The 17,396-nt window shown below is 45.3% G+C and overlaps 1 protein-coding gene across 4 annotated transcripts in view; it reads right to left on the bottom strand.

Moving 5' to 3' along the window:
• DCAF5 (DDB1 and CUL4 associated factor 5) overlaps positions 1–13,284 on the bottom strand; it is a 114,049-nt gene extending 100,765 nt beyond the window's left edge. Inside the window, exons 1-2 of one of the 4 annotated variants that reach the window (XM_055130503.1) lie at positions 13,057–13,282; positions 12,878–12,989 (exon numbers count right to left, since the gene is read on the bottom strand). Coding sequence is in view for 2 of the 4 variants with exons in the window: in XM_055130502.1 (XP_054986477.1) it covers positions 12,878–13,091 (214 nt within the window). In the remaining 2 variants the exon portion in view is untranslated. Of the gene's footprint in view, positions 1–12,877 lie in introns of all 4 variants that reach the window. The other 3 variants (XM_055130502.1, XM_055130501.1, XM_055130504.1) reach the window with 3 other exon arrangements.
• Positions 13,285–17,396: the final 4,112 nt, after the last annotated feature.

Here is a 17,396-nt window from a genome sequence, read left to right as displayed (position 1 = left end):
CCAGAATCTGAAACAACCTGAGTGCCCAAGAACAGATGACTGGATAAAGAAACTATGGCACATCTACACAATGGAATACTATGCAGTTGTTAGGAAAAATGATGTCATGAAATCTGCCTATAAATGGACAGATATGGAGAATATCATGCTGAGTGAAATGAGGAGGAGAGGGACAGATACAGAATGACTGCATTCATTGTGGTATATAAAAAATATATAGTAGTAGACTAATATAGTAGTAATATAGTCTCTTGCCCTCGAGCCTAGTTGTCTTCCCCGGGGCCCTCGGAGGGGGTGGGCTCCAGCTTCCCTCCCTGCCGCAAGCAGAGCTCCCTCGGCTGAAGACCTCCGGAGCCTAGCCTCAGCCATGCTCAAGGCCCCTCTCCACACATTCGGATGAGCCTCACTCATGAAGGTACCGGCAGAGGAACCCAGGTGTGTGGGACCCAGGCTGAGACCTCCAAGCCTGCTTGGATCGGGACTGGGCCTCTTCCGCCCAGATTTCCCCTTTTCCAGTAGCTAGGCGGTCACACCCAGGGACTGCCCCCGGCACCGTGTAATCCCACCAATGGGCAACATCCAGAGACTTAAAACCAAGCTTCCGGAACCGACATCTTATAGCCTACTTCTCCTTGTGGGAGAACCTGGCAAGCTACCGAGAGTTTCCTGCCCACATGGGGGAGCCTCGCAAACTCCCCATCATGTAGACATGACAAAACCAGTAACAATGCTGGGTCTCATTCCCCTGACCCTGAAAGAGCCTCCAATGTGGCATCGTTGGGAAGGACGAGTAAAGACAGACTTCTAAAATCTCAGGGCTAGAACAAATGGAGACACTACTGAGACAGCTGGAGAAATTCAACGATCAACGGGATGATGGTGATGATGATAAGACTAATACCCATGACTAGGGAAAAGAGGTTGAAATCAACCACAAGTGTGTGTGGGTCAGAGGGCAGAAGGTAAGATAGAGGAGACCAGTATGACAATAATAGTTTGGAATGATCATGCTGCACAAGAACTGAGTATTAGAAGTAGGTAAAGGGATATTCCTGATAATCTTTCAGTATCAGTATTGCAAAGTACAATGCCCAAAAGAGGGGGGAAAGGGGGAGGGGGAGAGAGAGATGGGGGGCTGCTATAGAAGGCAGGGTGGGGTGGGGGGTGATGGGAGGATGGGAGAGAACCTGGGGACACTGGTGCTGGAAAATGTACACTGGTGGAGGAATGGGTGTTAGGACACTGTATGACTGAAACCTAATCATAAACAGCTTTGTAAGGGTCTATCTCACTGTGATTCAATTGAAAAGAAAAGAAAAAAGAAAGAAAATACCTATTTTCAGAATCAAGTAAATAATTCAAAGGGCTGGAGCATATGCTTTGCATGTGGGTGACCTGGTTTGATCCCCAGCACTACATGGCCCCCCCAAAGCTCCAAGAGCAACCTTTAAATACTAAGCTGAGGTTACCCCCCCAAAAAAATCACAAAATATATCTTTCTTTTCAATATTTTCCTATAACCTACACATATTTTGAAAACTTACGATTAAGTGAGAAGCCTACTTTCTAAGTACCATATTCTGGTGACTTATACGATTCAACAGGAAATTATACTTAATAATCAAGCACAGAATTAATGAAATTCCAAAGAACAAAAGCTCCTCAAATAAAGCTAGAAAACACTAAAAACAGATTCTCAGGGCCTCAACTACACTAAGAATTTACAGGAGCATTATTAAGACCGTGGATGATGCACTGTAAGAGACTCCCAAACTAAGACCACAGACTGTATCCCCTCCAGTCCTCCTCTTCTGCCAAGAGAACTTACCTGGATAATATGCCATTCCCATTATATCATAGATGCTCCTCATTCACTCTGAACAATTTCTCATTCTTAAGTTTTTTCCAAATAAAAATAATGCTTATGTAGGGCCTGAGAGATAGTACAAGGGTTAAGACGCTTGCCTTGCACACAGCTGACCCCCAGCAGATTCTGGTTCAGTTCCAGGCATCACATATGATCTCCCAAGTACCACCAGGAGTGATCCTTGAACACTGCAGGGAATGACCCAAAATGGCTCCCTCACCCTTTCACAAATGCCTGCCTGATTTTATAAAGTTCCTTTCATAAGTAAATTTAACCACATAAAAAAAAACTTTCATTTTTCTTACTGATCAATTAAAAGACTGACCAATCTTCAACCTTTTAGGTTGATACCTACTACCAACAGGTTTATAATCAGAGATGTCACTGCTGACACTAAATCAAATGCTGCTTGAAGTTGGCTGCCAAACATTCAAATTTCAGTTATTTCTGGCCAATATGTCTAAGGCAATTCAGCCCTGTACAGAAGCAAATGATAAGATATCTGTACTAGGACATGAAACAAAGTGAAAGGGCCTATAAAAAAAGAAACAAACCTCAGAGGCTCGGATTAGTCACTTGGCCTTAAGTAGTAACACAAAAGATACAACTGGAATTTAGATACAAGACTTGAACTCAGAATGAAGGAAGTTGTGTAGCAAGATTTTGATGGGAATCTGAATTTGAAAAAAAAAAAATTCTCTTCCTCTTGGGTAATGTTCTTGGAAAGACACAGACCTTCCAAAAGTAAAGAACTACAGCTGAGGAAGGGTTAGCATATATACTTTGCATACTAGAGGCCTGGGTTTGATCCTATCACAGTATGGTCCCAAAGCACTTCTGGAAATAGCCCCCCACAAAGGAAGCAAACAACAACAAAATCACAGACTGCAGGCTAAGTATTAAAACCGGAGGGCCAGAGAAAAAGTGCATGGGTTACATAGACACTGCCAACTCTGTTTCAATCCCTAGCATCACCACAAGTGATCCCTGCGCACAGGCTGGGGTAAACCCTGAGCAGCAGGTATGATCCACCACAATAATCCCTGCCAAAAGATAAAACAGGAGACTCAGGGGTCCAGAAATATAAACTGGAATATTGGAATCTCTTATTCATCTGTAAGATAATCGGGCAAAACCAACTTAATCAAAAAGCCATATTTAGGGGGGGAAAACCTGCAGAAAGAATAAACCATTTTAAGGTTTATTCTTGTCTGTTATAAAATGTTGAGTCCCTTAATAAAAAAAAATTAAAATGCAGAACTTCATTATTATTTTCTCAGTGGAAAGACCAGATCAGAAGAGTGTGTGTTTTTTGTTTGTCTGAATGCACTGTAATTTGTTTACCAAGGGCTTTCAGGCATACAATGTTCCCATCTCCAATCCCATTACCTGTGTCCCCCATCCCTCCAGTTTACTCTCTTCCCTCCCACCTACAACCTGACTCTTTGACAACTACTTTATTAAGGTTAGTTGCATTTTGGTTCACAGGCTTTCCATAATGTTAGATCAAGTGCTTTAGATATACACAGATGCTTTGTCTAGAGGATCCTAGATTTAATCCTGCTCATACTAGTTAGTAGTTAGGGAGCTACTGAGCAGATCACTTTATATCCGCTCCTATGTCCTTACACGTAAAGCTAAAGTCTTCAGTTGATTATCACTAGTCTTTTCCAACAACAAGCCTTTCCAATTTTGCAAAATTAAACCTGTAGCACTGTTTTGTAATCGACATCATATCCAGTCTTGTTTTAAAACATCTCAGGAAAAATTTGCCAACTCAGAAGAATCATTCCTCAAAAAGCAACTCTCACAGGAAAACTTAAAAGAAAACAGAATATATGAGAAAACAGTAAAAATAGAACTCTTAAGAGTATGTACATACATAAAACACTCTGAATTTAGGAGTTTTGTAATAGTTTTAGCCTTTTTCATCTTTCTTCTCTAGCAAGATAGGAAGGAACATTCTCAATCTTAATCAGATTCCTTCTAACTGAAAGCTGAATGATCTGACAAGGAAAGAAAGGAGACTTCTCCACCAAAGGTATTAAACAGAGAATGGGAAGTGTTAAGAGCGCTAGGCTACTTCAGTTTTATGAACACCGAATAGCTCAGATGGTTATAAGCAGTAGCCATATAACTTATCATTCAAGCTAAGACCTTTTTATTTTGTTTGCTTTTGGTTTTGTTTTTGGACCATACCTGGTGATACTCAGGAAATACTCCCAGCTCACTACTTGGGGGATGTTCAAGATGGTGCTGAGGGTATCATATCATGCTTGTATCAAATGTGGACTCTGGCATGCAAAGCATACATTCCAGCCTGGTTAGCTATCTCCCTGATCCCAAAGGAAGACCTTTTTAAGACTCAAGAGTATTCATTGTGATTTCTTCACATGTGAGACTTGAAGATACATATCAAAGTAGCAACAAAGGGCCAAAAGGGAAAGAATGAGAATGCTGAACCACACAATTGAGTTTGCAGGGCGAATGGAGGCGTGGGGGTGCTGTTTGAGAGGAAGGGGTCTTAGGAACATTAATGGAAGGAAACCAATACTCTGGTGTGGAATTATGTACACAAGAAGCCATCATTAATAGTACTGGAAACCATAGTACCTCAAAATCAATAGATAATTTTTTTAAAGAGTACCCATTGCATTGGTACAATGGGAAAAGTGGGATAATTCCAAGGAAACCACTTATAAATGGGCCCCAGCACTCAAGTTACTCAAGGGACCAAGATAGTCAAGGTATTACCTTATCAACTACATACGGTAACCTTAGGAGTTGCGGGGGTGCGAGGCGGGGGGGGGGGGTATCACAAAAACTAACCTTGGCAGTGCTCAGGGTACTCCTGGCTCTGAGCTCCAGGATCACTCTTTGTGGTGCTAAGGGGACATTATGCCACGATGGGGATAGCACTGGGGGACCTTATGCCATGATGGGGATAGCACTGAGCTGCAATTAGCCCTTAAACATTAACATGTATGGCCCCCAAACAAACAAAAATTTAAGGATAGAGTAGAAAATAAATATAATTTTATATTCTCACAATAATCTAAGGGTTATTTGACAGATTAAGATTTAATTTTCTTATAATTTTTCTGGGTACTGGAAACAGCAAGATAGTTGGTGTTACAGAGCTTACCCTGCATGCCACTGATACTGGTTGGATTCCTGGCACCACATATGGTCCCCCTGTATACAGTATCAGGAATAACCCCTGAGCACCACTGGGTATAGCCTAATTTCCAAAAAAACAAATAAACTGTGGAATGTCAACACAACTGAAAACAAAAGAAATTCCTTCTTAAGCTACCTAATCTTCATGTAAATTAGGGTTTTAGTTCATTTTTCCTTAAAGGCTTTAATTCCACTATTGAGTATCTAAATTTACACTAAGACAATTAAGAAAAAACATTAATTATATCTTTCTTGGAACCATGGTACAGGGAAAAAAAGATTAAAATTAAGCTGTTTATTATTAACAGAAGTAAAGTTATAAACATGGTCCCTTCACTCCCTTCAAACATACCCCTAATTCAAAGCATTATAAAATTAATACAAGATCTACTTCCTAACTTGGAATTCAGAAAGCAGTATCTACCTGTGTCTTAAGTTTAACTGATCAATAAAATTCCCCTGAATTTAATGATCCCTCAGTACTTTGGAACCAAATCAATCAATAATCAGTGAATGAGTAAACTTTTGTACCCAGGCTGATACCTTTTCATTTCAATGTTGTGGCCAGGATACATAACTTAGGGCCACTGCTCTTCTTAGGACTGTTACTAATTAAAAAGGGAAAAAAAAATGCATTGGGATAAGCCAGTGATGATGCACTAAACAATACTAAATACAAAGATAACTTTTCACATACTAAAGCCTAATGAGCTAAGAGGTCAATACTGATTAAATTTCACTCAATTGTTTTAAAGCAGAAGAACAGACCCAGGAAAGTGTCTAAATTTGTCAATCTTTGACAAGTATTAATTGGCTGACTGAAGAACAAGTTGAAAAATGTGCAACTATAAATATGCATGTTAATTTACACCTTTGACATGATCTTTATAATTGATCATCATACTGACCACAAAGCCATCTCTATGAGCCTTCTTTCCTAGTAAAATTTATAGTCAGAAGGATTTTTGGTACTTAATCTTTGGTAATTAATTACTGTCAACTACAGGAAAATTAAGTATCTATACTAGAAATAAAGTATATATTAGAGTATTTATCTATTACATATATCTAATATAAAGTATATATTAGAGTATTAGACCCCTCCCCACCCCAAGGGACCCAGCGGACCTTCATTACCCAACCGCCACCACAATCCAGGCTGCTTTCCAGACCCCGCGGCTGCTTTGTGGCCACATAACACATTATAAGACACTTCCTACACATTTTCCATAATTATTATACCATATTTGATGGAGTTCAGACAGTAGGCAACAAATCAGGCACTCAACAAAAATCAGGCACTGCTGTGCGGGCAGTAGCATGCCAAAATCTCCGCGAGGCATATATATTTATTTCCCTTTATGATGATGTGTTGCACAGAGCCTGGCAAGCTCCCCATGGCGTATTCAATATGCCAAAAACAGTAACGAGAGGTCTCATTCCCCTGACCCTGAAAAAGCCTCCAATTGTTGAGAAAGACGAGTAAGGAGAGGCTGCTAAAATCTCAGGGCTGGGAGGAATAGAGACGTTACTGATGCCCACTTGAATAAATCGATGAACAACAGGATGACAGTGATACACTGAGAGTATCATAAAGCAGCAAAGAAACACTTTAAAGCAGCACACATTAGTACAAATAAAAACCATTTTTACAACGCCAAGTTCTTAGGAGCATGATTTATATGATTCATCATCTCTATTCTTCTGTTTCCATCTTGTAGAAACTAAGTGTTAACCTCATAAACAGACCATATACACATAATAAGTAAGATTCAGTACCTTCACAACAATGAATTACCAGTAGATAGAAAAGTTCAGAGGGAAATTCTGGAATTGATTCCCTAGTCATCTTGTCAAAATGTACGTACTATGAAAGCTTTTCAAAGTTCAAATTCTGCCCTACTACCGTATTATGAGAAATATAGTCATATTTCTTCTGACAAACTAAGCACTAAACCAAGAAGTCCATACTAACTACACACGTGAGAAGTTTTAATAAGTACTTCATATAATTGATTAAAGTCTAACAGTTTACCTGTAGAAAACACATTCTTAAATGACTTAACTTCAAAAAAAAAAAACCTAGTAAATGTGGTATAACTAATTATTGGGCAATGGGAAATTAGCATTAATTAATGGGTTCAAATTAAGCATATAGTTATTATCATAGCTATTATATGGTGCTAAAAATATGCTGATGTCAATATTGGGGTGAGGCTTATTCAAAAAACATTCTGTGTGTGTAGTGGGAGGTCATACTAGGCCTCCCACTAACATTAAGGGGAGATGCAGTGCAAGGGATCAAATCCAGGGCCTGGACCATGTAGGCATGTACTCTATCTCTTGAAGCCACAGCCCCAGCCCTCAATGAGACATTTTTATCAATTCCCCTAATTAAGTTCTTTCTCAATGTTTTCACACCTTACTGTATCACACACAAAAAGACAGTAGAGTTGAAGTGAAGGTGTCAATATACTAAAAACATTTTGGATATTCAACTGAAACAGCAACAATAACAACTGCTGCAGTTCCAGTAGCCACTAGAATCAATAGCAGCAATTTTAGGCTTTGCTCCATGATGCTAAGAATGTATGTTACTTCATTCAATCCTTACAACCCTGTTTGATATTGGCATTATATGGATAAGCAAACAGGATAAGTACTTGTCAAAGTACAGTAAGTAAGTCAGTTGATATTCCCAGGGAGCCTCATTGGGTTTGTGCTCTAACTTTCTACATATACTTCTAGATACTTAAAACAATCAATTAAGTCAGAACCATGTGAGACAGAAATAGAACCAAAGAGTTACCTAAGTTATAAACATTACGACCAAGTAATTAAATGCCTCTCCCTATTCACAACTCCTACTTAATTAACACTTTGAAAAGAGTATAGATGCTGATGCTATTTGAAAAGTTTATGAAGGTTCCTTTCCTAAGTTATAAGCATGGAAAAAGAAATCAATCTCTCACGATAACTCAAAACTTTATACTTAAGGACTATTAATCTACTAGCTCTACAGTATTCAATGTCTTAAATTTCAAGTCAGAGGAAATATAGCAACTTTCCTTGCCAAAGAGCTGAATACTCGTGTTTATTGCCCAGATTGCTTCCACAAACCATCACCAAAATGTTAAAAAGTAGAGTTGCAATCCAAGTCAGATACACACAAAGAGCTACATTCTTATTGGTCTTCCAATTATATCTTAAGATATTCATCTTCTTCCAAAAGATAAAAGAAGGGCCTTTTAAGCAAGCACGTAAGGACTTCATTTCAGGACATATGACTCCCAAAACACCAACAGGCCCTCTGCTCAGCCAGTGTGGCACACCCCCCGACCTCCACCAAATACTAGACACAAGGCCAGAGAGGTAGCTCAAAGGGCTGGTCATATGCTATGCATGTAGGAGGTCCAGCTTCAATTCCCGCACACATGGTACACCTCCCTCTGCTTTGTATCCATATGTCCCTCTGCAAAATAATAAAATACTAGACACAATCAACCAAAGATACTAAAGATAAACCCAGAGTAGCCCCACTAATTATACTAGCATAACCTCCTTGGTGCTGTTGGGAATCTCTTGTAAGTAGCAAGCAAGATTGTCTCTCATCCCGCATCCCTCAAAGAACCCGCAACTATAAATAGTCTAAGAAATTATAATCGGGGGCTGAGAGATAACTCAAGGGGTTGGTGTATAAGCATTGTGAGGAACAACTACCAGACCAACACTGGGTGTGGCCCCACAACAAAAACGACTATGTAATCAACAAGCACAAACTGGTATTTATGAAAAATAAAGTTTGCTTAAACCCTTGAAGTCTATAAAGTACATTTCACTGACTTTCACTAAATTCTGCAGCCTTGTTAAGTAATGAGGGCAATCTGATATCCTATTTTATAGGCAAAGGATGAAGAGTCACTTAAGTACACTTCGTGACAGAGATTCCAAGCCATCATGTGACACCAATCTCAAGCTCTTTTCACACCACACAGTGTCTCCTCATTATACATCAGCAAGTTATAAAACTATCATTTCTGCCCCACTTGTACACATCCAATATCAATACTATAAGAACAAGTGCCACTATTCATGTCATCACAAGTTTTAACTACAGAAGAGAAAGAAAACAGAATTTTCTGAGAGGTTGGCACTGTTCAGGACCCAAGCTAAGCTTGTATAATGTAGTACTAACAACAGCTCTTCAGGTGCCAGAGAGAACGTACAGTGGCTGAACTGGGTTCTATCCCCAGCACCCCCTATGGTCCCCTGAGCACTGCCATGACTGATTCCTGAGTGTGGAGCCAGGAGCAACCCCTGAGCATTGCCAGGTGTGGCCCCCAAACAAACAAACAAATAGCTCTTTGGGTAGGTGCTGGTATTGACTCCGGAAATAAACTCAGTATAGGAGCACTGGACTAATAAGGTTCACACACTGAATGACACAGCAGGGATTTAACCATATGTCTGCTATATACCATCCTGCCTTACATGATATATCAGTGTCCTTTTTCGAACAATACTAAAAATGTCTTAGGTTGATATATTTTAATGTTCTTGCAAGTTGAGGAAATGAAAAGCCTCCTCCCACTTGTTGCTGTCACAATCACACGTCCCAGCACAGTGCGTATTCTCTTTCCTAATTTTATCCACCTTAACTCTTAGCATCTGTTGGTTTCCTAGTGCCCTAGGAAAGGGGCTACCTGTTAGAACAACTAAAAGTCAATGATATATATGCTTAATAGCATTTTTAAAAGATAACAGGAGCCACGTGAACATTTTGCCCTAGATCTAAGTTAATTTTTATCAAACAGCATGTATCAATAAGAAATGTGTGCTTGTCCAAGTAGTAAATGAAAACAATGAACAAGCTGCGAACAATCAATTTAACTGACACTTTGAGAGCTTTAATCAATCCAGAAAAGATACAAGAATAACAAAATGCATCAAAATAATGACATTACTACCTGACTCTGAATCTCCTAGTCATTACTGTGAAACAAGGGGAACAAAGAGTTTTGGTCTCTATTTATCCCTCTTCATCAGGTGTAAACTGCTAGTGGACTACGATAGAAAAGAGACATTAAATGACTATTCTGTTTTCTGGAACCTTGAATGGAACCCTGGGCCTCAAAGGCAAGGTATGCATATGCATGTGGTCAAAGAAGGAGCCACATCCCCAGAGAGATTATTGAAGGATTTCCCAGAACAAAACTTAGCTAGCTTTCACAAGTTAAGGTGTATTTATGATTCCCAGAGGGTGCTTCCTAATCTGAGGCAACAGGAGGAACTTTGTTAACTGTAAATTATAATGACTAGCTTTAGAAAGGCGTTTTAACCGAAATTCTTTGTTCTGGGAACAAGAAAACCTAAGGCTATCTATCAGAGCTAACCGGGAGCGGCAAGTGGAAAAGCCTGCTGGAAGTCTAGGAAGGAGGGCTGGGGTAGATGAAAAGAAAACAGGAAGAGCCGGGCTGGAGGAAATGAGCCAGGGGGGAAGGAAGGAGGAGTTAAGGATGAGGAAGGCGGGAATCCAGGAAGTATACGGAAGGAAATGAATGCCAAGACCGAGGTTTGCCAGATTCCACCCCCTGGAAAGAATCCTCATCCACAGACTGAAAAGCTGAAGGAAACAACGGGCCAGAGAGAGAGTGGGGTTCACTAAGACACAGAGAAAGCGCTTTGTACTGATAAAGGCATACAGGGAGAGCCACAGAGAGTGGAAGTCCCTTTCTGGTGCATTTTTTAAAAGTGTCAACTTGGAGTGAACTGTCATGGCATGTGAATTATCTAATAAATCTGTTCTTTACTAAAAGTGTACTGAAGCAGTCAAAGAGTGCCAGTGCTTATGACTTAATCATCATGGCCAGTTCAGCCTGTTGAATGCTGCCCCCGACCCCCACCCCCAGACCAGGTCCTTCTCCCAGTAAGACTTTTTTCCCAGGGTCCCATCATCTGTTGGAATCTTTTCAGTCCAGGAGACAGGAATATGATGAATTCGGAAAAACCAGAATTGGGGGGGGGGGTAATCTGCAAGCTCTTAGATTCTCTCCCCCCACCACCACCCTTCTTTGCCACCACTTTTGCCATGGTAATTTCTGGCATAGGCAGGGAAGAAGCTTTTGCAGAGGGCTGGGGGTGGGGAGGGGAGGCTAATTGTAATGCCTTTAAGTGGGATATCGGGTTTCTTCAGGGGGTGATGGAAGGCCAAAATCTACCTAGTCGAAGGGAACATGATCTGGGGTGGAAGAGTCAAGTCCGTTCTGCAGTAACCCCAGACGGTTTACCACGCAAACGATCGCGACACCTCTTATCTCTCCGCTCCACCCAAATCCGACAGCTCGCCCCGTGTCACTTCCGACTGCTACTCGCGACCAAGCCCGATGCTCTGCCATCATCCCAGAAGTTTCTGGCGAGCTGCCCACTGACGTAAATATATATATATATATATAAAACAAAAAAATTTTTTTTTCAGAGCACCCCCTTCGGAGGAGCCTCCTGGATGCCGGCAGCGCCACGTCCAGCGCTGGCCCGTCCCTTCCTCCCTTTCCTCGGAGGAAATGGGGACCAGGGAGCACAGGAGGAGCGCGGGAACGCCTGAGCAGCCCCGCCGCCCCCATCCCTCTAGCCGGGCCGCGGGGAATGGGGGGGTGGGGTGTGGGGAGGGAGGGGAGCGGCGACCCTGCCCGCCTCCCCCGGGGGCAGCGGGGCCGCCGCCCGCCCGCCCGCCCGGCCCGGGCCTCCCCGGGAGCAATAGGCTATCGATTCAGCAGCCTGTCGCTAGGAGCCCCGGGAGAGCGAGGCCTACACCTCCCGGCCCGAGCCCCGGCCTCGATTTCGCCACTTGGCCCCACACCCGGAGGGGCAGCCCGGGATGGGGGGTGGGGAGCGGAGGCGCTGAGGGGATGGGTGGGCAACCCGGTCCGGCTGCCGCTGGCGGGAGCCGGGGGGGACGTGGAGGCAGGGAGGGAGGGGGGTGGGGGAGTCGAGACCACCTGCAACGGCAGGCGGGCTGGAAAGCGGGTGCGGGCGCCCGCCAACAAGTCTCCGGGGGTCGCCCACCCCGCCGAGCCCCCCAAGTTGCGCATCCAAGTTCCAGCCCGCGGCCCCCTCCCCGGCCCGACGGGAATAATAAACACGAGACGCGGAAGAGGCCGCCGGCAGGCCGGTCGGACGCCAGCCCGGGCCGGGCACCCCCCCACACACACCTAACCCCCGGGGACGCCGACGGGGGAGCGGCCCGCAGCGCCCCCCCGCCCGCAGCCCTCGGCCCCCAGGGGGGCTGCCCAGAGCTGTCACCGCCCGCGCCTGCGGCCCCTTCCGCCCCCCTCCCCCGGCATCCCCCACACAGACACACTCCCCGCCGCCGCCGCCACCCCGTGCCCCCCGCACCTTCTATTTATTTTATGTCCCCCCGAGTGCGCGGAGGCAGGAGTTCCCCATCCAACTTTGCCCAACCGTAACCTCGGCCCCCCGGCCCGGCCCGCACTTCCCGGGGCAGTGGCCGCCAGCCCCGGCGAAACTACGGACCTGTCAACCATTTTAGGCCTTTTTAGAGAGAGCGAGAGCGAGAGAGAGAGAGAGAGAGAGAGAGAGAGAGAGAGAGAGAGAGGAGAGAAGACATCCTCGCCGTCCCCTCCCTCCCGCCTCCCTCCCCGCTGCCGGGGTTTCATCTGACACCCCAGCTTCCCACCGCAGGGCAGGGGCAGGGGGGACGCGGGGGCACAGGAGGAGGGGGAGGGGGCCCGGCGGTAGAGGAGGGGTGGGAGGAGGAGGGGGGGAAGGCCGGGGAGGGGGGAGGCCGCGGGGAGGGGAAGGGGGTTGATTTACCTGAGACCAGCCACTGGCCTCCATTGTTGGAGAATTCAATGGCATTGACACAGCCGAAGTGGCCGAGGAGGTCCTTCTTGTAGAGGTTTCTGCAGCCCCGCAGGCGTCTCCTCTGAAAGTCCTGAGTGAGCAGGGGGTCCCCATGCAAGCCCCGCTGGGACAAGAAGCCCACCACTGACCTCATGCTGCCCCCCAGGCCAGCTCTCCTCTTCATGCTGGAACCGCCGCCGCCGCCGCCGCCGCCGCTCGCGCCGCCGCCCCGCCCTCGGCCTCCCGCGCGGCCGCCGCGCTGCCCCCCGCCCCCCGCCCGGCCCGGCCCGCGCGCGGCGATCCGGAGGCGTCGCTAAACAGCCATGGCAGACGGAGCGAGGTGTGTGCCGACGCTCGCCGGCGTTCGCGGCTTCCCGACCGGCCCCCCCCCACCCCGCCCCCCCCTCCCCGCCCGCCGCGACGCCCCCAGGCTCCGCCCTCGGCGGCTCCGCCCCCTCCAGCAGCTGATCCTCAGCTGCCGCCGCGCTTCCGCGATGCGCGGCCCCGGGGAACGCAGGCGGCGGCGGCCGAGGCGGCGGCGGCGGCGGCCGAGGCGGCCCCTCCCCCGCCGCGGGCGGCTGGCCGGAAGAACGCGGGCGGCTGGGCTGGCGACCGGGGGCGGCGGCTCGGCCGGCCTCCGAGCATCCTGGCTGGCGCGGCGCCCCGCGCACTCCGAGAAGTTGAAAGCGTGTCCAGAGCAATCCAAGTGGCGGCGGAGGCGGCGGGGCCAGGGGTTGCTGTCCATCCATCCCCTGCCTTGGAGGCCCAGCCGAGTTCCGGGGATGGCCCCCCCCCGCTACACAACGCGGTGGGGGTGGATGGGGGGGGGAGAAAACACAGCTCCAAGTGTGGAAGGGGGAATGAGTGGGAGATGACCCGACGCTCTGCTAGCATCCTGGGGCCGCCCCAGTTGGGTAGCGCCAAGAGAACCCAGAATCAGGGCTAGACGTTTGAAGGGAAGTAGATTGCTTGCAGATTTTATTTTCTTTCTTTTTTGTTCGTTCCTCCATCCCCACCTCACCTCCGTCAGTAGTTCTCGGATTCTTGGAGGTGGGGACAGCGCACTACCCGCGGTGCTCGGACATCACCCCCGCCCCCCTCTCTACCTCCCCGGGTACCGTTAAGAGGCGCCCGGGGTCGAATCGGGGCGGGCCAGATGCAAGGCAAGCGCCCTGCCCGCTGGACCAGCTCCTTGACCTCTGTCACATACTCAGCATCACACTCTTCCCCCCCCCTCCAATATAGTCAGTTCTCTGACTCCCTCCCGCTTCCTCTAGCCACCCCCCCACACACACACCCCCAGGAAAAAGCTAAGTATTTCCGCCTGGTAGATAGGAGAGCAGTATCAGGGGAAAAGAGAAAGGGAATCTTAACTGAAAAGAAAAATTGCCTAAGTTGAGAAACCCTAAGGAGGTCCATTTACAAGACAGAAGCAGCATTATTTGAAAGGAGCAATAGAGCTGTGTAATGGGGGGCTGGTGAGCTCCCTCTCCGAGGTCTAGAGCCGGGAGCTCAAGAGGCGCTGCAGCTGTTAAGCGGCAGCTGCGCTCCAGGCCAGAAGTAGCTGCACTTCAGTAGGCTGGGAGCCTCTGAGCTGACCCCAGAGAGAGCTTGGAATTTTACCAGCTACAGTAAGAAGCTCCGTTTCAGTGTACTGTAAATTTCCCTACAGGCTACGCGCTGTCGTTAATCATAATACGCCCTTAGAATAGGCAGGTCTGTCTGGTGTTGCCCTTTCAATTTAGCAGGAATTACATCCTCTGCTCCAGAGGTGGTAACAGCCCTCTAAGCTACAGACTTAACGTGCCCAACGCGGACCTGAGGCAGTCTCCTAGGCCGGTGCAAGAGTGCATGCTAGGGGGCTGGGGCGATGATACAGTAGGAAGGGCGTTTGCCTTGCACAAGGCCAACCCGGGTTTGATTCCCGGCGCGACCCAAAACCTCTTTTTTTTTTTTAAGGAGTGCATACTTGGATACTTGGCATGTATGAGGCCCTGGATTCCATCCCTGGCACTGAAAGCAAAATCACCTAGTACTTCTGTACAGTGATAAGTTTAATTATACAAATAATACATATGCAAGGATGTTAAATGTCTATTTAACATTAACATAGATATCATTAACATAGATACAGGACCTATCCCTGAGCTTAGCAGGAATTCACCAAATTGCTTTGAAATGATGTTTTGGGTGGAATATTGTTTTCCTAACCAAATGTGTGCTGCTAAATTTCTTCTTTATCCCTTCTTTACTCTCAGGTTGTTTCATAACAGTCAGCCATTACTATAAATCCATAAAGACTAATTTGATGAATGATATTTTGCACCCAACATCTTTTCTTCATAGTAACATTAAAATGTATGATTATATCTTCACAGCAATATCAAATCGCATTTATTTTTGTAATCATATCATATAGTCGTTTGCTCTGTTACAAGATTCCTCAGAGTAGGGACCATGTCTGTGCTGTCCAGGTCCAAAACCAACATATCCTGGAACTTTGTGGCCACTCAAATATTTATTAAATAGAGGAAGTAGGGAGTGAGGAGTGAATTTGGATGGAAATTATGACTTCAGCTTGGGTACATGATATTTGAGGTATCTGTGCGGCATTTCAGGGGAGATTATCTCAAGGCACTTTCTGCTATTCCTTTGCTTGACATTCAGTTCACACGTTCAAAAGCAGGGAGTCTTCTGTCTCCTTCCAATTAACAGAACATCCTTTCTAACTAACTTATTTGCCTGGGTTTGGAGAGAAGAGCACAATGTGGCAATGTGTATAACACACCCTCCTCTCTTAAACATTTAACTTTTCTCCACTATTTTAAATGTGACTCACTTTCCCCCAATGCCTGGGATAACACCCATTTACCTCAGCCTAAATATAGACTGGCATCTAGTCATGTGGCAGCCCAAATCTAGGACTTTGCTAGAAATTTCCTTATTAACTGTTACTTATCCAGCTAGAGCAGAAATGTGGGACCACTCAGCCTATTAATAATAATCCTGCTTCAACTCTCTATAGCTTTTTGTAAGGAGAGTACATTAAAATCTCTCTATTTTAACTAGAATTGCAACACAAAATACTATATACGCAGTTCAATATGAAGACCATCCAAAAGGAAAATAACTTTCAACACATGTCCCATGCAATATTAAGAATATACTTATACTTAAATAATAATTCCATTTACCTGAAATTCTACTTGAACTGGGCAGCCTGTAAATTTTTTGTTTTATTTTTGGCTTTTGAACCACACCCAGAAAGGAGTACTGGCTCTGCACTCAAATCACTCCTAAGGACATATAGGATGCCAGGGAACCAATCCAGATCAGCCCTTCCCGCTGTACTATCGCTACAGTCCCCCTTGTATTTATATTTTTTATTTTTATTTTTTTGCTTTTTGGGTCACACACTGTGATTCACAAGGGTTACTTCTGCTTTGCACTCAAGAATTACTCCTGGCAGTGCTCAGGGGACCATATGGGATGCTGGGAACCAAACCCGGGTTGGCCACATGCAAGTCAAATGCCCTACCCGCTGAACTATCACTACAGCCCCCCTCTTTCATTTTTCCTCCTGTATATTTTAATCTGTATTTATTAAATTTAACAGTCCTACCAATAATATAACACAGTATCCAAAAAAATCAAGCACCATATCTATTTGCTTTTATTAAGAATTTAACAAAGTACCTGTGCCATATATTGTAAACCATTGTTCTTATTTATGACTATATAATAGAAACATTTAGTTGATTTCAGTGACCATAGGAGCCTGACCTCTCTGACATAAGCATTTATAGTGAGAAAGTCAATGGACTCTTAAAAATGGTGAATGAAGGGAGAGATAGTACAGGGGCTAAATTGCTTGCATCACAAGCAGCTGGCTGACCCCTGGTTCAATCTTGTCACCACATTTGAGCCCCAAGCACTTCCAGGATTGACCACTAAGCACAGAGTCAAGAGTAAGTAGCCCCTGAACACGATTGGTTGTGCCACCCTCAAAGTGGAATGGCCAAAAAAGCAAATGAAAAGGAACCCTTTGTTAGGTTCCTGTATGCTGTATGGTGTAGAGAAAGAGGGAGAAGAGTGGACAATTCTTATTTATCTTGTATTTTTTTTACCTTAACCTAGACACTTCTGTATATGTGCATTTACACATTCATAAACAGAAGCCTTGAAATACTGTTTAAAACTTCATTCTACGGCTGGAGTGATTACACAGGGCTAGGGCATTTGCCTTGCACGCGGCCAACCCGGGTTTGATTCCTAGCATCTCATATAGTCCCCTGAAGACCGACAGGAGTAATTTCTGAGTGCAAAGCCAGGAGTAACCCCTGTGCATTGCCAGGTGTGACCCAAAAAGCAAAACAAACAAACAAACAAACAAACTTCATTCTAGAAAAATCAAGATATGGAATTTAAGTTAACATGGGAACCCTTATTTAATTGTTCCACCATGGGATAAATACTGATCAAATGTTGA

The sequence above is a fragment of the Sorex araneus genome, chromosome 3, assembly GCF_027595985.1.
Source record: "Sorex araneus isolate mSorAra2 chromosome 3, mSorAra2.pri, whole genome shotgun sequence".
Lineage (NCBI taxonomy): Eukaryota > Metazoa > Chordata > Mammalia > Eulipotyphla > Soricidae > Sorex > Sorex araneus.
The sequence above is the reverse complement of the archived record's forward strand: the minus strand, read 5'-3'. Positions and strand labels throughout refer to the sequence as shown.